The sequence below is a fragment of the Manacus candei genome, unplaced genomic scaffold (genome assembly GCF_025592945.1).
Source record: "Manacus candei isolate 608988 ecotype Guabito, Panama unplaced genomic scaffold, ASM2559294v1 h1tg000003l, whole genome shotgun sequence".
Taxonomy (NCBI): Eukaryota; Metazoa; Chordata; class Aves; order Passeriformes; family Pipridae; genus Manacus; species Manacus candei.
Genome location: NW_026138051.1, coordinates 10,912,674 through 10,935,124, shown reverse-complemented (window position 1 = coordinate 10,935,124; position 22,451 = coordinate 10,912,674). Strand labels below are relative to the sequence as shown.

Here is a 22,451-nt window from a genome sequence, read left to right as displayed (position 1 = left end):
GCTGGTCTCACTCCCATTTTAGCTTGCAGAGTCCTTGACCGGCAAATCTGGAAGGGGATGGTGGTGTTCAGCTATTCCTGAAAACTGGATTTACTGTGCCCAGCCTGTCTCTGAAGGGTGTTTCTCTGCCTCGTACAAAACTAATGAAGGAGAATTAGCAACCTCCTCAGCCTGTCCCAAAGCCTAATGGCTCTGTCTTTGAGTGTTTGCTAATATCAGATCTAAATCTTCATTTGCTGCAGACAAAGCTGATTTAGGGATTTTTTTAATCTTACCTGGAGTGGAAGCAGAGATGAACTGATTACCGCCCTCCATCATTTACCTCTTGGAAGACTTTTAATCATGACTGCTTCTCTCCCTCCAGCCCAGTCACCTGGAGGCATACCTTCAGCAGTGCTCCTGCTGGTGGCTGGGGCAGGTTGAAGAGTCTCCCCTCTGAGGTTCTCAGTCTCTTCTGCAAAAATTTTGGAGTTCCATACCCTAGACTGCTGTGTTTTGTTTCTTTAAGAGCCTGCTGTTGAGTGTTCGGCTGCTTGTGGGGTGCTGTTTCCTTCCTTTTGTCCCAGTGCTTGGTCATCAGGTCAGCTGTGGTCAGTTCTGCCTTGCACATTTGAGTTCTCCTTGTCTAACATAGTTCATTGCACGCTTTTTGATGTTACGTGCCCAAACTACTACAGGAAGGAGAGGCAATTGAGATCCATATATTTATCCTGATCTCTAGGAATGAGACTGGAAAAGGACACGATCCCTTCCAGAGCTCTTCCTCTGCATGGACCCATGCTCTGATTTTACCATTTGCAGCTCTTCAGGGCTTCCTCATTACTCATAGCTAAATCCTTTCAAATGAAAATGAAGCCGACAAATAGGAGCTGTGCACCTTCCTCTGTTTCACGTGAAATCCTCTGTGCTACAGCTGTGCAGAGTGACTGAACAGGCAAGATGAGTTATCACAGAGACAAAATTCACTCCAGCAAGTGGAATGGACGCTTCTCTTGCAGAGTGACAATCCCCATGCTGCAAATGGCCACTCCAGGATGCAGCCCAAGCAGCAAACCCTGTCCTCCAGCCTTTTGGAAATCTTTGCTGTGGGTTCTTTGGCTGCTAATCTCTCAGCCTTGACATTCAGGTCTGAGAGGCAAACCTGTACTGCCTCCGTTATGTGCTTGACCTTTGAAGCAGTTGTTGCTGCAGAAGGACAGTCGAAGTGGCGGCATGTCCTTTGGATGGAGGCTGGGATGCCCTGTGGCTTCTGGAGTGTTTGCATCAGCTGTTGCTGGAGCGCTGTGTGCTGTTGGAACTGTTGCCAGAATTGCTCTGATCTGACACCAAAGCCATACAGAAATGGATTATCTCCTCTTAATCGGGAGCATGGAACAAGCTGCTGATTATCCATCCCCAGAGGGCTGACCAGGAGTCATTTCGGCTCCTAATGCGTAATGTGACAGCGTCAGATCCTCCTGCATGTGTTTGGTTTGCAGGCACTGGGAGAACTTGGGAGCTTTGGAGTCCCATATCTTATATATCCTGTCTAAATATTTGCTTACAGTACAGCTACGTATGCTCCTGGAGGTCTCTCCTGCTGTAATTTAAACCACTAGCCTGATCCCAGCGTAGCAGTAAGGTATGTATTTTCAACAGTAAGGGAGATGATTTTCTGATAAAATGAAAACCACTTTGTGACTTGTTGGATTTGCTGTTGCTAAATGATTTTAGAGGTGAAGATTTGCTGTTTTTTCCAGTATCATCTCCGATACATTTATGGGATTCATTGAGAAATTAGTAGGCGAGATTCTCTGGCCAAGTGAGCGTCTCCCTCTCTGACAATGACAGTCACGGGAAAGCCACTGTGATGACATCTCATGCCACAGAAGCAGTTATAGCAGTCAGGGCTTTAAAGATCCCACCCCCCGTTTTTTAAAATAAAATTTCCTGTACCTTATCTTCACAAGTTAGTGCCCTCTCCTTCCCTCTCTCAGGGATTATTAACATTAATAGAATTAATAGTGACATTAAGACTGCATAAATGTTCAATCCCATTTATTAAATTCAAATTTTCACCTCTTTTGCCCTTTGAGGCTGAAGTTTTCCATGCTGGGGTCTGTGCTAGCCAAGCAGTGCTTTGGGGAAATTGCTCAGCTGTTTTGAGGAATTGGAGCTGGGACAGGACATAGCCCATAATTCTTCTGCAGTGTTTCCGCTATTCGGTTTCTTCCTAGATAAGATGTTCTTACTTTTTTCTTATTAAAGGCACTTCCTGAATCTCTTAGAAGATGTAACTTGTGCCAAGCCCTTTTCTGGGGAGAGAAATTATTTTGTATAGGCTGGTTGCAGAGTGACTGGGCAGGCAGAGCCCCAATCCCCCATGCACAGAGGTGCTGCTGGGTCCTTGTTTCTCCTGCCACTGCATTTCACAAGCACTTTTGCTGTTGCACTTAAAATCAAGTCTTGTTCCTTTCTCCTGTGTGCTCTAGATTTAGGGAAGGCAGCAAACTACTGCAGCCTTTGTTGTATGGGAATGAAGAGGTGAATGAGAGATGGTCCTTTTCTGGGCTGGGCTGGCAGTAGGTTTGGTGTTCCCAATGACCAGGTGTCAGAAGGATTTGTACAAAACGGTACAGCCCAACCCAGCATCTGGGAAGCTGTTAAATGCTGAGAGTCTTGTTTCTGATACACTCCCCCTGACTTTTCCATTAACATTTAAGATAAAACAAATACAGAAATGTAAAAGGAAACCCCTTTGGGAAAACGGGCGGAAAGAAACCAAATCCAGGAAGAAGGGTTGACCAGGGGTCCCCGAGTCTGTGGTGCACACAGCCCTTCTGCTGCACAGGTAGAGGGCAGAGGGGCTGGAGAGGCATTCCTGTTTGTGGGCTCCATGTTTGTGTTGGGCAGGGTAGCTACAGGTACAAAGTGTGATCATGATGTGCATCTTTGAAGCATCTCAAGGTGCCCTTGACCTTCTAGTGTGAGCCCAGTGTTACTCCTGGGTGCGTGAATTACTTCCAAAAACTGGCATGTGGCCGAGTTTGAGAGACTGGTCGGGGGAACATTGGCCAAATACCTTCCAAACTGTGCTGAAGCTGGAGAAAAAAAGCCTGTAATCTTGTTTCTGAATTTAGTTTTTGTTGTTCAGATAACCCGAGGCTTCCAGCTGCTGTCTCCAGGTAGGAGTTAACAGGGAGGTGTTCTGGTGCAGCGCGGCACATGGCTGGGATATGTTAGTAACTGGGAAGGAGGCAGAAGAGAGGAGGGAGAGCTTTTGGTGGTCTTCTTTCTGCTGCTTCAGGCAGTGTGGAGGCAAACGGTGAAAGACGAGCCCTGCAGGTGCCCAGCCTGCTGCTCCTATAGTTAGAATTTGGCAGACCATCGGGGCACTCTGCCTTACCGAAATAACTGCCCTTTGGGGACCTTCATCTCACATTAACTCTTTTATTGGAAACTGCCTGCAAGGGCAGAGACCCAGGGCCTCATCCTGCTCCTTTGTCAGGGTTCCCCCCATGTCCATGGCACCCAGGACCATGGGGTTAATACTGGTTGCCAGCATGTTCATCTCTGCAGGAGGCATCTCCAGGTGTGTGGCACAGCAGGAGCACTGAATAGAGACCTGTTGGACCTTTGCTGAGCCAGAGCTGCATGGTATTCGAGCTTCTGAATAAACCTGCATAGTGGAGAGAACTCTCCCATTGCAACCCACCCTCAGGCAAGTGCACTGATGATGACTGCATTGTTAATGTACAAGTAGTAGAGTGGTTTGGTCTATGCTGCTGCTCATGTCTAGATAAAGGCACAGCCTTGTTCTTCCCTCTCCAGAAAGGGGTGGCACCAAACCTCATACCAACCAGAGCAGAAAACAGTGTAAAGATCCCTCAAATTTTGTGGAAGAACCATTTGCAGAGAGGCTCCTTCAGACTTGGTTTCGGACCAGTGCATACCCAGGGTGATGGTAGCAACCACCAACGCACTTCCTTTAGAAAATCCCACTTGTGGGCTTTTGTTTTTGCTTTCCCACTCACTGAAACAGCAATGAAACAAATTGTCTGCTGTCTGTGCCTTGGAAGTTTGTTTATTCTTTGTTTTTGTTCAACTGGCTCCTCTCCATCTGGAGGTCTTTAAGGAGGTACATAAGCCACTATGATTTTTGGTCCTGTTCATTGAGGAGAGGTGATGCTTATCTGAAAGTGGCAGGAACTAGATCTCTCTTTGGGAGGCTTGGAAAGATCCTGAAGTGAAGTTAACTCAGAAGGAGGAAATCTCAAAGGGAGGAGAAGCTCCTGCCCAGTAGGTTGGGGGGGGGGGCAGAGACTAGATCTTGTAATTGAGCAAAGACTTTAGCAATGGGCAAAAGCCCTTTGTGTATGGGCTTGGAGGGTTCAAACGCTCTTCTGTGATCTCAGGTCCAAGCAGGTCAGCTGTTAAGGTCACAGGTAAACTACTCTTACCCATTTGGGGTTTTTTTCCCAAAAGCCAAGATGCAGGCAGCAGGCTTTGTACTTGGCTACAGGAAACGTGCCGGTGCTCTCTGGTTACTAATTGCTGTCAACCAGTCAATGAGCTATTGTTTGTCTGTTTAAAATTAACTCTCTCTTCCTCCTTCTTGCACAAAGGAGCCACCAACCCTATGTGCACAGTCCTGGTAGCTGCTCCTCTGGATGCCTGTTGAGGTGGTGCTGTTCTGGAATGTTGTGGTGGACTTGGGGGTGTAATAACCCATCAGTGCAGAGCTTGAGATATTTTGTTAGTGTTTAATGTACTGTAATGTCTCAGTGTACAGCTATTCTTGTGCTGGCTGAACAAATAAGAGGCGGCCCCAGCTGGAAGAACTCTCAGTGCAAGTGTAACGAGATGAGGGCAACTGAGGTAATGGGAACAAGAAAGCCATCCCCACCGTTCAGCAGCACAGGCCCTCCTCACACTCTTTGACAACAGTGGAAAGGGAGGCTTGGGAAAACACATATGTGTGAAATACCTTAGTGAGTGTCCCAGAAAGCTCCTTTGAGTAGAGGCAGCCTGAAGGAGCTCACTTCCAGGTGAATGTGAGTTTGCTGTTTGAGGTGGGAAGTTGGTGGGTTGGTACTGGATGGATGTGGATCAGCAGGCTGAAGCCGCTGAGAAATCATAGATGTGCCTGAAAGGTCAGTTGAGACTGAGAAATGTGTGCAGTGAAAATTAGACATTGGGGAGAGTGGAGGGAAGAGCAAACAGTGGAGGGAAAAGAAGCAGTAGCAAGGGAGGTGGATTGGGGAAGAATACTGTTGAGTTGTTGTCACGAGGAGGGAGATGGAAGAGCTGGGAATGATGGACCAGCTCAAGGAGGAGGCAGCATGGGAGCAGTGGGAGAAACCCACTACAGCTGACCCAGAACAGGATGCATGAGCAGAGAGGCCGTGAAAACAGGGAGGAGGAGGCTACAGAGACTGGGCTCATCCTGCTGCATGGGATGTGGCAGAGCGGAATGGACTAAGAGGGGACCAAGGGCATTTCTCTTGGTGGGATGACTGGTGTGTGCATCAGGATGTGATGTGCTGCTATTTGTTTCTTGAATCACAGGCAGCAATCTCCACATTGTTATTCCTCCTCCTTCATTGCTTCTTGTTCTCCAACAAGCTCAGTCTCAGTGTGATGGTGGTATCTGGCACTGTGTTTTCTTCTGCCCTGCTCTTCTGAGCTCCCACCAGCCCCATGGTGCTTTAGAAACAAGAACTTCTAAAAATCCTGGGGTTTGGTGGTTTGTTTGTTTTTTTTAACCTATGAGGCTGCGGCCCAGTTCTTGTTATTGTCTTGACTTTTCACTAATCAAGCAAAGTTAGGGCAGATGATGATGTTCCTCTCAGCTCTCCCGGGTTCACATGTTGGGGCTGTTGCTGTGGCACGGGCAAGATTTAAGCCTGTACTTCTTCAAGCTCTGTGAAAAGAGTTCTTCCCATGTCAATAAGTGCTAACACATGTTTGAAAACAGGACACAGAAACAGCTTGTGGATCTGCCCTGCCCTTCCTGAGTTCATATTCCATAAATGTGTTAACACTATGTGTTCATCGGTTTCTCGACACTTCCGGAAAAAGGTTGTTAAGCTACAGTTTGTTTTTCCCTGGTGGAAATTACAAATGCGGTATATGCAATAAAGGAAGTGAAGGCATATTAAAAATAATGAAGCACATTTAGAAAAAAAAAAAAATCCCTCTTCTCGCGTTGGACTAGGTGGCACGGCTGTGCACGGCTTCGGCCTCCAGGTGAAGAGAGAGCTGTGAAACACTCGTCTCTCTTCTTCCAAATTCCTTTTATCTGTCTGGATTGAATTTTGCTTTGCATGGTAGGAGCAGCTGCAGGGTGGAGTTTGCGTCCGCAGATGCACCTCTGAGAAGGCGCTGGGACGGTGCCGGCGCCGGCCCCTCCGCGGCACAGCCCGAGGGGCCGTGGCTTGGGCAGGAGCATTCGTCTGGGAATCCATCTTGCTGTTGTGGACATTTTATGAGTAAACCATTTAAGGAGAAAATATAATTAATCTCTTTGTGGCAGTGTTCTCCTGTACGCACTAGAAAGCATAATTGTCTGTACAGACAAGCAAATTAAAGGTTTTGGTAAGACAGACGGTCCTTAATTAATCATAATCTGGACAACATATTAAGAGTATGCCTGAAACGCTGGATGGCAAATTATCTGAAACTAATTAATTGTGCCTATAAAAATTCAGCATGTTCCATCTGTATACTTGAACCTGGTTTTATTTGTTTTTTAACGTGTGTTGAGTAATTGCATGTCTACCTGGAATATGTTTGTGTAGTTCATTTGCAGACCTCAAACAGAATAAGGACAGTTGAAAACTCAGCTCTAAGCTAAGGAAAGCTGGTATATGGGAAATGCAGCATGCTTGGTGGCTTTTGGGAGCAGAAAGGTGTGTGGCAACCCTGGTCTTTTTTTGGAAGGGCGGCAGCACACCTGAACATGGCCAACAGATGGGTGCCTGTAGTGAGCATGTTGGCTAAACTGCCCTTGGATAAGACTCTACTTTTTTTGCACCACAGTTAAGGTTTCCTTTGTTCTATAAAATGTGGAGTTTTCAGGTGCTGGGTCACTGATGGTTTAACTCTTTGCAGTGGCTGGAAGAGGAGCAGTCAGGGTGCCATGGAATAATGTGCTTCTCTGTGTGAAACTATTCTCTAAAATAAATGTGTTTCATTCCTGAAGATCAAGAAGTTCAAAGCAAAACTTTGCATTCCTGCAGTGGTCGGCTACAGATTCAACCCTGTGGACTTTGCCTGGGGCAGGGCTGGAGAGGCAGAGGGCACTGGTGCTCTGGTTCTGACACAGGGCATACAGTGGCAGGAGGCAGCCCAGACCAGGCAGTTTTGCTGCTTCTTCCTTTGTCACCAGCGTTCATAGGGAAATACCAAACCTGCCTGTGGGTAGAGGGGGATGTGCCCCTTTGATGTGTTCATCTCATTTCCAGGAGCTGCCTTTGATTTAGGTAGGACTGTGCCCTACAGCACCAGGCTCTCCTCAGCAAAAGCCCTCTTGTATGAAAATCCCAGTCTTAACATACCTGAAAACGTTAGCACGAGGAATAGGAAAATGTTGTCTCCCTTCTTACTTAAAAAAAAAAAAAAAAGAGGATTTTTTCAGATGAGACATGAATCCAGGATCAAAAAAAAATACTGGGTTCAAAAGTCAAAGGAGGTGGATGTGTTGTCTGGAGGTGGGATTTGCTCGGTCTCACAGTAGGTGGAGTGACTGTGTTTCTTCAATTAGCTCATGTATCTGCAATTTGGAAGAAAGATTGTTTTGAATTATTCTGGCAGTGGAATCTGATGTCATGTGGAAGCACCTTGGGGAGATGCTATGCTCTCCTGTGCTGGGTTACTGGCAGGGCTGGTCTGCCCTCCAGCTGCAAACAGGTAATACGTCTTATTACCTGAAAAAAAGGAAATTGCCAAGTAGCTATGGTTATGTTTCCCACTGTGCTCCTTTATACAAGGATTTGTTTAAAAATAGAGACTTTTTTTCCCTGGGATTTTTATTGCAGAGATACCAGATATGTAACATTTAGTCTTTCTTACCATTTCATGACATCTCTAGGCTTTTGCCGAATGTTGGGAATTGAAATTCTACCTTGAAATTCAAACGTGTTAAAAGAATAAACAGAACCCAGAGCTGTAGATTGCCCGACTGCAGATTACTGCCTTTTCTGTCTCTAAAAGTTAATTGCATTGGAAATGTCGTCTTCCTTTGAGCATCAAAGCTGGTGGCATCCACAGGATTTATTTTACAGTACAGACAAATTTTAAACTTGTTTCTTGGTGTTAGGAAAGGTTTTGTGGCTCTGGCCCCACCAGGCAGCTCAGCAGCACTGCTACCCTCACCCCTGCCTTTGTCCTGAGCGAGAAGGTGACTTTGTATCAGCGGGACTAAGCAGAGAGGTGTTGAAGCAGCACAGTGTGGACTTGCTCCTGTGTCAGGTTGGACCAGAGCTGACTGTGCCATGGTAGCCCAATGCTTTGCCTGTGGTCCGTCCTCTCTGTGTAACCCAGCTATCTTTCCACACTCTGCTCTCAGCCAGGAGAACCAGGGAGCCCTTTGAGCCACGTTCTGCTCCCGCGGGTCAGTTTGTGAAGCCCTTCCCAGCCGTGTGTGTGCTTGTGCCTGTTTGTCGACAGAGGGGCCAGCCCTTGTTCGGGGAGTTTAAACAAGATAACTGGAGGGAAAAGAGAGCCTGCCATCCCTCCAGATAGCAGTGTCTCAGAGAGCACTGGCAAAGTATGATTTGTCGTCTGTGAAAAATGTTTGCGTTTGACAGCTTTTCACAGGAAGCCTGTCAGAGTGATAATTTAATGAGTACAGATTGCCTGCAACACAGCTGTAAAACGTGCTTTTACAGTGCTGTAAAATAAGCAACCGAGGCCTTTGTGTGTTTGCTTTGTTTGAGAACAAGTCAACTTCTAATACAAATGAAAGGTGGTCATTTATTTTACCCAGCAAACAGTCAAGACGTAAGAGAGGAACCTGCCATTTTTCTTCTTGTGGTGGCAAGGTTAATGCTGGGTTACATTGGTGTTTGCTAATCAGCTCATTTCCGTGAAGGGGAGAATTAATATCTAATTAGATGTAGGGAGTTACTAGTCAGATTAGCATTTAACTCATAAAAAGGACTTTTGGGCTTTCTTTTCTTCATTGCAGACATCTCTGTCCGTGGTTTGCACAGAGAAAAGATTAATGTTCCTTCCTGCACCCAAGCCGATTTCTTGACGTGGAGATAGAAATTGAGGATGCAGACTTATATTATGCTAATAGCTGGACTAAAACATGCCTATATATATAATTTAATCACTGCTGCTGACCAAATTAGGAGTGCTCTGCATCGCATGGGGGAAGACACCATCCACATCCCACTGCTGGGTCCATCCCTGCTTGCTGGTGTTGGGTGGCCTCTCATCACTGGTGCCATGCTTGGCATCACTCCTCCCCACCATCTCAATCTCATCTTCACCCCAGGAGCCTCAAGATGCCAGCAGTGGCACCTATGGGCAAAGCCACTGTTGCCAGTCAGGACATCCTTTCTGGCCTTGTTTGGGGATGCAGGCACGTGCTGGCAGGGGGGCTTTGCGGGTGGGAGGGTGGATGCTGACTCTGTGTTGCACACACACAGCGTCCTCTGCCCTCCTCCCGTTCTTTATTTGGGAAGTGGCACTTGAGAAGGGGTGTTTTTTGTCCATGGAAATGTGGTTGGAGCTCAAGCCAGAGACGACGGCTTTGTGTGTGCCTGCTGCCTCCGTCAGCAGTGTTGCGTTGGGCTTTTAGAAGTGCCTGGTTTTGGTGGGAGGTTTTCATTTCCTTTATTTACCTTCCTTTCGGGCAAGGGGAAGCTGCTGGCTAGAAGACTGCAGGTGCACAGGTATTTGCTGCTAATTAGAATGCAGGTTTTTTTCAGGATAATTAATGAACATACCCAGTTCTAGCCCACATGAAAAATTGCTAAGAGATGAAGAGCTCTAATGCCTGGATACAGTTTATTCAACTTCCACTTTGGAGTGTAACCAATAAAATGAGTTTGGGCAGGCAAATACATTGGTTTATGGTAATATGTATGTATTACTAAAGATAACTTTCTTGGCTGAAAATGTTGCTTTGGGTTCTTTAGACTGGTGGTTGGAACTATCTAGTAGACTTGCCATCAATATAATTTCAAAATCTAATTCTTATTGAAGAGTTTGCTGATGAATGTAGCAGGTCTTGTGCCTGGCACAAAAGTATTTAAATAAACAACTTATTTGGTGATACTAAAAGGTCTGAGCAAAGGAAGGAAGTGAGCCTTCAAAATGATTAAGTGAATTAGAAATTAATATATACCAAGTTAATCTCTATAGTATAAACTCAAAAGAAAAAAATCTTCCTGGAGAGGAAATGCCAGTCATGGGAACGAAAGTGGAGGTTCCTGCTGATATTGGACAGAGGATGTGTTGGGTGTTTGAAAGCAATCTCCTCTTCCCTGGATCATTTCTCTTGTACTCCTAAGAGGCTGCATTATATACAGCCATGTCAGGCACTGGACCCCATGACTTTGTTCATCAGGAACTCAAGGAATGTTTCAGTTTTTCCAGAAAATGTTTTCTGTGTTAGGCTTTGTTTGTACTGGAGCACTTTGAAGACGAAAATCTGAACTTCAGCATACTTTTAATGTCTTTTAACAAGGTTTAAATTCACACTGGGCCAAAATATTCCCCCCTCCTCCTTCTAACAACTTCTGGCCCTAAACATTGCTCCTTTGAGGATTTAAAAAACCACAGAGGCATGTTTTATTAAAGAATATTTATTGAATATGAGTCACAGAAAAGCAGAGGTCAGAATCCTCAATTGCTGGTGGCATGCATAAAATAATATGCTCCCTTGCCCGCGCCGTGCATAGCGGCAGAGAGGCTGTGCCCGCGCCCCAGGGTGCCGGTGTTCCCGTGGGGCTGGAGCAAACAGGCAGCACGGGATGCTTTGTCTCGGCAGCGCCCACCCTTGCTCTCCTTAGCTCCTTCCCAGGGCCACATAGAACAGAGTTTTGTTCCAAAATGGCCCAAGTGCTTTTGGCCTAGAGGACCCCTCCCCTGTGTTTTGTTTTAATTCATCAATGCCAAATCTCCAAGGCAAAGGTTTTTTGGCAGAGTAGTTTGTGCTTAGACCCACGTGCCAAGGCTTTGGTGGCATGGTCTTGGCAGGGCATGTTCTTTAAACTGCGTCTGACATGCCAGACATCATCAGGTGAGCCTGTTATCAGTGCTGGAGATGTAGGTGCACTGCCAAGGCACTTTGGCAGCAGCCGCTCTCTGGGCCGTCCAGTGCTCTCAGAGGGTAAACCAAAGTGGGGATTTGCTTTTAGAAAGTGATAAAAATCCCGAGGGCCCCTGTCTGTCCTTTGTCATTTGAAAAATCTCTTGTTCTTCTGCCAAGTGTTTAACCTTGGATTTTGAGCAAATTCTGGTATAATTATGGGGGTTTTTACACTGCTACAAGCATCTGAAGCCCTGTCTGCAATCAGGACCAATTAGGTAATTAGAGACAGGCCCTTCCCTGAGAGATGACAAACTTGCAGGACAGAGGAAGAACCAGCAGGTAGATTTTTGGATTTGTTTTTAAAATTTATTAAAATTTATTTGGTTTTGAGGCTGGTTTATGATCATTTTGGAAAAAGAATTTGTCAAGAACTGAAAAGAAAGACCCATTTGTGTAAAACATCTGTTTTTACACAAAACCACCTTTTTTCTTTCCGATACTCTTGTGCTTTGAAATTACTTCTTTTAAGATGGCTGAATTGAAACATAAGAAACTGGTACTTTTTTTTTGTCTTTTTGCTGACTCTTGTCACGGTATTCAGATTTGCATCAAAAGAAATTTCACTTACGCAAAGTCATCCAACCTGGAGAGAGGTTGTGGAGGTTGGTTTATGAAGAGTAATCAAAAATTTTGAGATATAGAAATTATTTGAAAATTTTTAGAGAGTCCTTTAACCTTCCATTTCATTTGGATGGTGGCCTCGTTGTGCTGAATTTTCCAGTTAAGCAACAGCAGTGGTTGTAGAAGTGTGTGAACACACAACCCAATGCCCATGTTTACCATATCTTCTCTTCCTCTTTCCTAGAGTTCTTCAAAGAGCTTCTCGAGAACGCTGAGAAGTCACTGAACGACATGTTCGTGCGGACGTACGGCCGGTTGTACATGCAGAACTCGGAGCTGTTCAAGGACCTCTTTGTGGAGCTGAAGCGCTACTACGTGGGCGGCAACGTCAACCTGGAGGAGATGCTCAACGAGTTCTGGGCGCGCTTGCTGGAGCGCATGTTCCGGCTGGTCAACCCCCAGTACCACTTCACGGATGAGTACCTGGAGTGTGTCAGCAAGTACACGGAGCAGCTGAAGCCCTTTGGGGACGTGCCGCGGAAGCTCAAGCTGCAAGTGACGCGAGCCTTCGTGGCCGCCCGCACCTTCGCGCAGGGCCTTGCCGTCGCGAGGGACGTCGTGAGCAAAGTGTCCGCGGTGAGCTCCGTCTTGTGGTTGTTCCCGTGTCCCATGGACCCGTGATGGGTAGCATCTTTCCCTGTTGTCCTGGCTAGTACCTAAAGGTGTTGGTGGTGGTTGAGTGCAAGTGGGACAAACTCCATCTGTTGTGTGGTAGAGTCACGTTCTAGGGACACCTGCAGCCCAGCAGCAGGGATGTTCCCCAGGTGGATGCTTTGCTCCTGTCTAGGGAACAGTAACAGTAGGAAATTAAATACCTTCTGCAGTGGAAATAACCATGTTTGCTTGTGTAATGGCCGTATCTTCTTCTTAATATTGCCTTTAAATTACGGTGAGTCATGGATGCTACAGGCATCCATTACGGAGCAGCTGATGATTTGCTCCTCACCGTGGGCATGGGGAGAGGCAGTTCACATGAGCAAACAGCACTTCTGTGATAACAGTAAGCTGGAGTCACAGGGCAGAAGGCAGTTGTACTTGGTGCCACACACACACAGCACAAGTTAGACCTCAAACATTTATGGTAAGGTCATTTTTTGGGGGATCAAACAGCTGCAATATGTTGGTTACTTATATATGTACCTCCTTCTTCATATAAATCACTTTAGAGTTGTTTAAGTGGGGTGACTTTTTTTTTTGACATGAGATTTGTCTTTAATTTTAGGTAGAGTTGTATGGTATAGGGAACAATCAATAATCCCCTTTAAGTAATTATGTAAGATAACAAATATTAGTGATTTCCTTTTAACAAACTCAGCTCATTTCCTTTAGGCTGTAGAAGATTTATTGTAATAATTTAATCAGGCAGAGAGAGGTTTATTTTCTCTCTACCTGGTTACAGAGTAATAAAACACCAAGCTGAAAGAGCAGGCAGGAGTTTGAATCAACCTAAGTGCCAGGAAAGAAAAAAAAAGAAAGAAGAGCGTTCAGACACTCTTAGAAGCAGAATGCAGTTTTGTAGGCAGCACAAGCAGCATTGTTAAGGGAGATAATTATTCAAATTTCTTTGACTTACAGGGATAATATTAAAATACTCTCTCTGAGGATAGGGGAAAAAAAGTCTGCTTCCACGTTAATTTTTCTTGAAGAGAAATGAGAAAAACAGACTGCAATAAACCACAAGTGTGGCAGGGCAGAGAATATCAGCAAGGCAAGAGTTGCTATACTAATCTATCCAAGTTCTGGGAGTTAGTTGTAGGTTAACAGTGTCAGGTTTAGGTTTTTGTACCCCCTCAACTCGCCATCTGATAGTGATGAGTCTCAAGTTAGATGTGTCTGATGTGTTAGATGTGTGCTGCTGGTTGAGGGTGGGTGTGTGGAGCTCCATGTGTGACATATGGGTCACTCTTACAAGACCACAAAATCTTCCAGCCTCGGGGATGCTGTCCTGTGGTGGGAGGCAGGGTCTGTGCCAGATGAGGCCGAGTGTCTGTGTGCCAGGTCACTGGCCAAGCCTGCTGATCTCCTGGTTGGGGTTTTAGATTTGGTGTCCCTTGTTTGTGGCTGTGTGGCAGATCTTGTGGTCGTGGGACAGTGTTTGCACTGCTGTAGAGTGTGGATGAAATATTCGGGTGGGAGGTCTGCCCGTTAAGCCCCAGTACAGTTTTGGGAATGTGCAATCACTTGGTAGGCAGTAAATGTGCATGGGTGAGGGATCGTGTTTATGCTCCATCTGCTCAGAATTCATCAAAACGTCTCCAGACTTGACACGGAACCACAAGGGCTACGGTCCCCGCATCTGTTACGAATCAGAGTCGTGAACCCGAGGTGGCGTCGTGATTTCTCTTTCCCTTTTGAAGATCCTTGAGTGTAGAGTTGCCTTCAACCCTAGAATTAATTGCTCGAGTGTGGAAAGCTACCCACAGTCCCACGCAGCTGCAAAAATAGCTCACGTGCCGTGGACGATCACAGTTGCTGCACTTTCCACTTCACTTTCACAAGTTGCACTGGAAATTCTACAACAGACTGACTTTTCCAAGCAGTAACAAAAGTCCCTGCTGCTGAATACCTAAGGTTTAGTTGCAGCAGTAGAAGAAATAATAATCTTTTCTCTAGTGTTTTAATCTCATTCAGTGGAAATCTAACATCACGTTTCTGCAAGACACAATGGGAAATTCTAGACGTGAGTTTAAAAGCTGATGTTTTTATGCCTGCTGCTCTGCGGTTGTGTTTTGGGGCTTCCCACATTACATATAGATTAGCCTGGCTTTGCTGAGCTCTGTATAATGACTCCATTGACTTTGCTTCCTTATTATTTTTACTCAGGAGTTGTAGTGGAATGACTGCTTATACCAGGGATTAACTTGAGGGATAAATCTTCAATTCTTCTTTATGAAAAAATGTCCAAAGGAATGCAAATTAGTTTTACTTTTAATGCATTTTGTAACAAGTAAGTAAAAAATACTTAATTGAAAATCCTCAGAAGGAGAAATACAAACTAGTGCAAGACCTAGCTGCATACTTTCCCGGGATACTGTCAGGAGAGCAAAGAGCACTTTACAGCGGAATGGCCTTGATGGCTTTTTAATGATCCTAGATATTTTTACATCTTCACTAGGGAGATGCATTTAGAAGGGTATTGTTCTTGTGTGAGTTTGGAAGTAAAGGAGTAAAAGAAGAGAGGATATTGAAAAACTAAGTGTGCTTGATTTCCAAGCCAGAATGCTAGAAAATAACTTTTAATTTGGCCTTGAATGGATCAGGTGTGCCACTGTGCCCAAATACACAGTAGAGAGAAAGCTGTATGGCTTTGAGAGAAAGCAAAAATGTTTTTCAAACTATGTCTAAACCCTACAATTTTGATGCTCGAGTCTTCATGCCTCAAATTCCCTCCTTTGGACCCAAAAAGTACAAAGTTCTCCATATCTATCCTGAACACAGATCTGAGGAGAAAACTCAGGATGCTGTTTCTGCCTGTTAGAGATGTACCCTGCCTCTGGGGTTGGCTGTGAGGGGCTGGGGGCCTCCGGCGCTTCCCTCTGTCATCTGCTGACACTGGGTGCTTTCTCCCTGACCTTCCTGCCCCTGCCTTCGGGAGACGGAAATCTGCCCATCCCCTAATCACTCACCTGCTACTTAGCCCTCAACAAACGCTGAAGTCAGCCGGGTTAAATTGCTGCCAGCAGTGACATTTCCTGCCCCAGCCAGGGCTGGAAAAAAGGAGCAAATACAAGCCAGAGCCCTGAGTGACCAAAAAAGGATGAGAACGTGCAACTGGGCAGTTCTCAAGCTGCAGAGATGTTCCTGTAATTAGTTGCATGCAATTAAAACCACAGCCTGGTTGAGGGTCATGACACCTCTGAGGGCAAAGTGTGGTGGGGCTTGTAGAGTCAGCTGTAGGTAAGGAGCGGAGGTCCCTGTTTGTGGGGGGGGAAGAAGTGAAATCAGGGGCTGAGCTCTGACATTTCGTAGGGTCAGGAGGAGCTGGAAGGGGAGGTCTGGCTGGAGGTCAGCAGCAGAGGCACGTGAAAGATGAAGTGTGCATGAAGTCACATGGCATCAATTCACTGCATCTACATCACCATCTCTCCACAGACCTGCAGGCTGGGACTTGTGGATGTGATCTCCTGCAGTTTTAGTGGTGGTGTGAGTTTTCTGGAGCCCCGCAGGAAATTTATGCTGATGAACTGTTGTTTTGGGATTCTTTTACCACTTTTCCCTCTTGCCCTCATGTCCTGCCATTTGAGGCAGAACTGCTGGGAGCTCAAGAGGCTCCCAAACTACCTCCCCAACAAGCATTTGAGATGCATGTGCCACCAAAGCATCTGGGCTGCTGGAAAGAGTCTTCCAACCTATCCTTGGGAACCCTGGGAAAGGCAGCAGCTTGAAAATTGTGTGCAAGAAATGGTGTTTAGTTTGGAAGCACAGATATGAACCGTGTGAAATAATTTTTCTCCTCATCTGCTGTCCTCAGGTGACATTAGCAGATGAGAGGAGACTGCTGGAGATGTTCACGGCGGGTGGAGGAGGTCAGCTTTCTTGGTCTTGGCATTTCTTCCCTAATGAAGTGTAATGATAGCAGCCAAGGAGGGAATTTTCTTCCAACTGTTTATGAAGAGAATTGCAGAGGGGACAGGTGATTGCCTTCCCACACCGCTTCAGAGCTGGAGTGGGAGCCTGGTAGGTTTTTAACCCCTTTTACTCTGAGCTGCCTCGTCTCAGATAAGGCATCTGTGGAGCATAAGTTAAGACTGGAACCTCTTGTCAACCAACCTACTGACCTGTGCCCTGAACTGTGGTTCCTGTCCTTTTCGGTGTGGATGCTGAATGTGGACCAGACATTGGTTTAGGAGAAGCAGCGATGAAAATAATAAAACAACGAGGCTTGTTTGTCATCACAGATAATAAGGCGCTGAGCTCTCGTTTTGGTAAAAGTTGTACCCCTTGTAACTACCATTTGAGGATCTAAAAGTTTAGTCAGAGAGGCAAGGTCCAACCTCCCTCTGTGCAGTCTTTGTCCTTGGTTTGACTTAAGGGGAATGTGACTGTAATCCTCTTTCAGGAAGAAGTTCATGTTCCTATATGCAACGAAGCTGGGCAGCCTTCAGGCGAGAGCAAACCCTGCCAGGGAAGTGACAGAAATGGAATGTGTTGCATGCATGCATTGGGAGGGGACTGAGGGGCAGCACTTCTGCTTTGTGGGCAACCGAGAAATGGCCAGAGAAACCAAGAAGCCCTTTTAGTATAGCAGGGGGTCCTCCAAAGGGGCAGTGCTGTCCAGGCAGTGGGTTACAAGCTGCGGGGCCAGACCGAGGGGCTGCCGTGCACAAGGACCTTGCCTTCCACGTACCAAGGGCAAACATCAATGCAGCAAACAATACCAAGCACTTCTCCACATCAAAGATGACCCTGAGAAGACCTGCCAAGAATGTGACTGCATCTGCCTCAGCTCCAGCCATCCGAGGGTCTGTGCTAGGCACAGCCTTCAAAGCATGCTGGAGCAGCAGTCATCGCAGATTTAAGGGGCTGGGAGCGCGTGGATGTGGCTGTGGGTTTGGAGCCGATGGCGTCGTGCAGGAGCCCTTCAGTCCACTGGGTTGGTTTTGTTCTTTTCTTTCTTTGCCTCCCCCCTCACGCTGTGGTTCTGGTGCTAATTTTGAAAACAATGTGAGGGATTACTAAGGATGTTTTTGGTTGTAGCTGCACAGATAAATGTTCCTGCTGTTTTGCTCATCAAAGCAAACAGAACGTTGCTCGTGATCTGCAGTGTCTGAGGCAGGGAGAGGTGGGTCCTGCAGAGAACAGGCTTGGTGTGAAAGGCACTTTGGTTCCAAGGGTACCAGGAGCAGGATATGCTGACCCTAGCATTGCTACTCAAGTTTTCAGAGGGAGAGGCATCCACTTGGTGCCCTGAGGTCCCCTTTACCCCGTTGGGGAAGACAAGCACATGGTGCTTCACATCTGACACGCTAGTGTTAGGACTGAGCAGGTTGGGTCCCCAGTGGTGTGATTCTCAGGAGCTCTGCTGTTCCTCTGGGCAGTGTCACATCTGGAGTGGGGGGAGCAAGCTGTAAATAGGGAATTGAGCATAAATGTACTCTTGAGCTTTTCCTTGCAAAAGATAAAGCTGCAGCAGACGTCACCATGGGGAGCGAATACTGATGAGACAGAGTGTCTTGCAGTTCCCAAATACCATTCCTAAATATGCTCCCTTATGCTAGACCTCAGAGGCCCAACTCTGTGGTTGAAACAGATGCTGTCTAAATTATTCATGTCCTAGCACCGGGCCAGCAAAATTGGTTAAATGCGTAGTTAATTCCAAAACACTTTCATTGGAATATTTGGGGTGGAGAAGCAAACCAAGAGCCTCCTGAGTGATCTTCTGCCTCACAGTGAGCTGAATGTCTGGACCAGTGTGTGCCAAGATAATGCTCTTGCACAACACTGAGAGAAGGAAAAAATGATGCAAATAAGGTTGTGTTGGTCCTAAAAATTGATGACACCTCAGTTGTCTAAGCTGACTGCTCACCTGGAGCATCCCACAGTCAGCTTTGAAGTGTGTTTCTGAAATCATCTTTCCATGTCACTGAGAAGTTACTCCTTTAGTTTTCCTTAGCCAGTATTGCCCTCATTTAGTTTTTTTGCAAAGAAAACACAGTATAAAACAAAAGTAATTTCACTGCATTTATTTTCAGATTGTTGGATTTTTATGTTTTCTGGTGGCTGTGCTGCTGGCATGGCAACACTGTTGTTGTGTAAGCTTGGAAAATAAGAAAGCCTGAGTTATCAGTGTTATTATAAATAGTTATTAAAGCTGACAGGATTTTAAATGTTATTATTAACATTCTTAATGTTAACTTGAGGGTAGAGTGGGAGAATGAAACGTGTCTCTGGCTGTCTGGCAGCTGGTGGGAGCTCCCTGCAGGACTGTCCATAGCTGGAGCTTTGTCATCCTTTCTCAGCTATTCCTTGCCTTGGGAAGGAGATAAAAAAGAATCTGGTTGCTTTTCTGAACTTTGACTGCTTGCACAGATCAGTTTATCTTGAGTTTTGGTGGCTTTGTGATAGGCTGTGATCAAGGCATTGCACTTGATAGGCGTATACTTTAATGGTGAAGTTTCTACCTGATGTATGCATCCAGCTGCAATTGCAAGTGGGCTGGAAAAGGCTAAGGATGTAAGGCAGTTTCCCTTATGTGAGACTCTGAAATGGGATGGGTATGACAAGGTACCAATAGAACCCAGATTTTATTATGCCAAGAGCGTGGCACTTTTACAAGAACATGATTTTACCTTCACCAGTCAATATGAGTAGGGGAGTTATCCCAACAAATATGATACAAAATGTTTGCATTAAGCGCAGGATTGGTTTCTTTTCACTTAATTTTTGTAAGTTGTGTGCAAATCTGTATTTTTAAGGAGCAAGTTCAATACGAATGTGAAGATTGGTGCCAAAACACATCTGTTAGCAGCTTTTAATCTTCACGTTTGACAAAGCGCATAGATATGGACAAATTGTAATTTACATGAAACCACAGGGTGATGGATTGCTGCAGTGGCATGGCATGCCATGGACAGGAAATAAATTTCACAAGATAAAAGGAAGGGACTGGAGTGCATTTGCTTCTATTAGAAGCTTTTACAGGGTATGTGTACTGCAGCATACTAGTACCTGGACTCAGATCTAGCAGAGTAAATCCTCTCCAGCAAATAAAACTTTCTTTGGGACTCTGCTTTATTAGAAAGGAGACTATTTGGTTTTGAGGGTCATTCTAGAGTAGAGTTTGAATGAACCTGAGTTGCTTTCCAAGATAAACACAACCCTAGAACAAAGCATATCTGGATTTACTGTTACATACAATGGTGTTTTAAGAGCTTGCACCTGGTGTGGCAGGGCCAGCATTAAAAGCTTGTGAAGAATTGCCAGTGCAACATATGGCACATCCCACTGACGGAGCCGGAGCTGGTCTGGACCGGGTATGGGCCCTGTGCCAGGGGTTAAGGTTCTCATTGCAGTGATACCCAGCAGTTAAGCGTTTATCACTGTTGTAACGAGGTGTAATTGCTCATAATGTTACCCAAAACTCTCTCTTAGAGGTGATCTCTGCTTGTGCCTTCCTGTTGCTTTCTGGCACCATAAAATGCCAACTCTGGACTGATGAATTTGTCCATTGTCTTCCTCTTTATCTGTGTTAGCTGTATTGCACACTTAACAGCTTCCCTGTGGATGGTGTCCATCACTAATAGGGCTCAGTTCAGCAGTCACTGCAGGCCGGGGTTTGTCTTTTCCATTGCCCTTTTGTGAGCACCCTCTGCTCTGCTCTTTGCAGGACTCAGAGCCACAAACCTACTTGGGGAAGGAAGCGAAACCTTGTTCGCTTTTAAAATCATCCTGGGTCTTTGTTCAAAGGACCTAATCCAAGTGACCATTGCATATCGTCTGCTATGGAACGTGGGAAAGCAGCTTCAGTTTCCCCTGCATCTGCTGGGATTCTTAAAGATCAACCCCTATGAAATATCAAAGCAGGGGATGCTGCAGGCTTGCAGCCACTTGGCGCTCGTGGGGCGAGGGGGGAACCTAAGATGGGAAGGGGCCTCCTGGGTCATGGCTCTGTGTGGGGGTTTTTGCAATTCACTGCTGTGCAATCCCTCCCATAGAGCTGCAGCTTTCCATGATAGGGTTGGGGAAGCTTCCTGCTCCTCATTCAGCTTCAAACTACTTTAGCACTTGGCTGGTACTATCAACATTTTCCTAACTTTTCTTCCCAAGGAGGATGCAGAGCACTCCTTTGAGGGCCAACAGCGCTAGAATGGCCAGGATCTGCTGATAAGCCTCAGGACTAGGCATGGAGGTCCTGGCACCTACTGCCAAGTGACATAGGCAGGGATTTTTATCAGAGAAACAAGTAAACTGCTAAGCTGGAGCATCCTTCAGAGCTCGTCTCTGGGTGCGAGATGTTATTCAGTTCCCTCTTTCTCCTCGCAACTTTTTTGTTATGCAAGGACTGCACCATCTGGATGGCAGATGATACCTTTACATTTGTCTGTTTCCAGTTTTCCAACTATAAATCATCTGATTTAGCTGGTTTCTGTTGCTTGAGCTATTCCCAGTGTTTGAACCAGCTCTGCTTTAAAGCCATGCTGTCCCAACAGGGAGCTTTCTGCTAGGGCTCCTGCTCCCACTATGCCTTCCAAATATATATATAAATATAAAATGTATATATTCTCTGAAGGATCTGAATCAGATTCCACCATCACCACAAATAGCTTTCTACATGGAGTTTCCTTTTGCTCAGCCAAACAGGCTCTTCATGGACAAAAAAAGGGTAAAATGCTGTCTGATTAACATTGCTGGCCAGCCAAAATCCAACACTGAGCTCCATCGGCTGCAGAAAACTGTCCTTCTGCCTCTCTAACCAGTTTGCTTGCCTACTGAAGGGAAACTGTGGTCTTTCTGGGGTTGTCAGAAACAGCAGATTTTTATCTATCATCTCTTCTCATAAGAAAAGAGGGTTTAAAATTCTGCTGATGCCAGCCTGATTATGTAGCTTTTCTTTTCTGTTTTATTTTTGTTAAAATCTGTTGCTCCTAGTTTCATGTGTTGCCACTTAGTTTTTGCACCAGAAGATCATGTTTAGTTTCTCCATATCCTTCACACTGAGATTGGCTTTGCAATAGTAAGGTCCTCAGCATGTGTGCGGTACCAGATCTTCCTCGTGTACATTCATCTCCATTCAGTCCTGTTGTCCTCTCTGCCATGAAGTCTGTTCCCAACTCCAGAGATGAGATGTGGAGGCCATCCACATCTCCAGCGCTTTGTATGGAGTGACTTCCCTCTTTTTCAGGGATGTTGTGTGTCTCCTCCAGCATGGTCATGGATCACAACCTATTTAGAGCACTTTCCCTAAACGCCTTACTAGGAGTCTCAAGTGCATCATTTAAAACACCAGAGACCACTTCTGTTTTGTCAGTGTATCTCTGATCACTAAATCAGAAAATCTAAATTTCCTGTTTTCCTATGTGGCTAATTAACACTTAAACTTGCTCTTGAGGGAGCTTCTCTGTTCAACACTTCAGACAGACCCACCATGTGGTCGGCACTAGTGTGTTGGGATGGAGCTAATGCTCCTCGGACTGGCTGGGTGGAAATGGTTTCAATGAATGTTTTGAAGCTGGGCCAGAGAGTGAATCAAACATGAATGACCATGAGTCACGTTGGAAAATAGCCCTGTTGAGGGCTCAGGGGTGACATGCCTGCTGCAGACAGCTCTGCTCACACGCCCAGTGGCTGCGTGTTGGCTTCAAGGGTCCTCCCCGCCTTGTCCTCAGCTGCGGGGTTGTAGCTGCCACTTCCTCCGGGTGTGGGGAACTGTTACTTAGTGTGATGAGTGCTGAGTGTAAATGAACCCGGGTATCTGTCATGTAAATGCTGAGTTGAATGCGAGATAAAGGAGCTGGTCTCTGTGCCGGAGAGCCCTGCTGGGCGATTGTCCCAGAAGAGCCAGTGCTGTGTGCGCCGAGGAGGA

The 22,451-nt window shown here is 45.9% G+C and overlaps 1 protein-coding gene across 1 annotated transcript in view; it reads left to right on the top strand.

The window, feature by feature from the left end:
* GPC4 (glypican 4) overlaps positions 1 to 22,451 on the top strand; it is a 68,767-nt gene that overhangs the window by 32,837 nt on the left and 13,479 nt on the right. Inside the window, exon 3 of the mRNA XM_051784468.1 lies at positions 12,114 to 12,505. Within this exon, the coding sequence (XP_051640428.1) occupies positions 12,114 to 12,505 (392 nt within the window). The remainder of the gene's footprint in view (positions 1 to 12,113; positions 12,506 to 22,451) is intronic.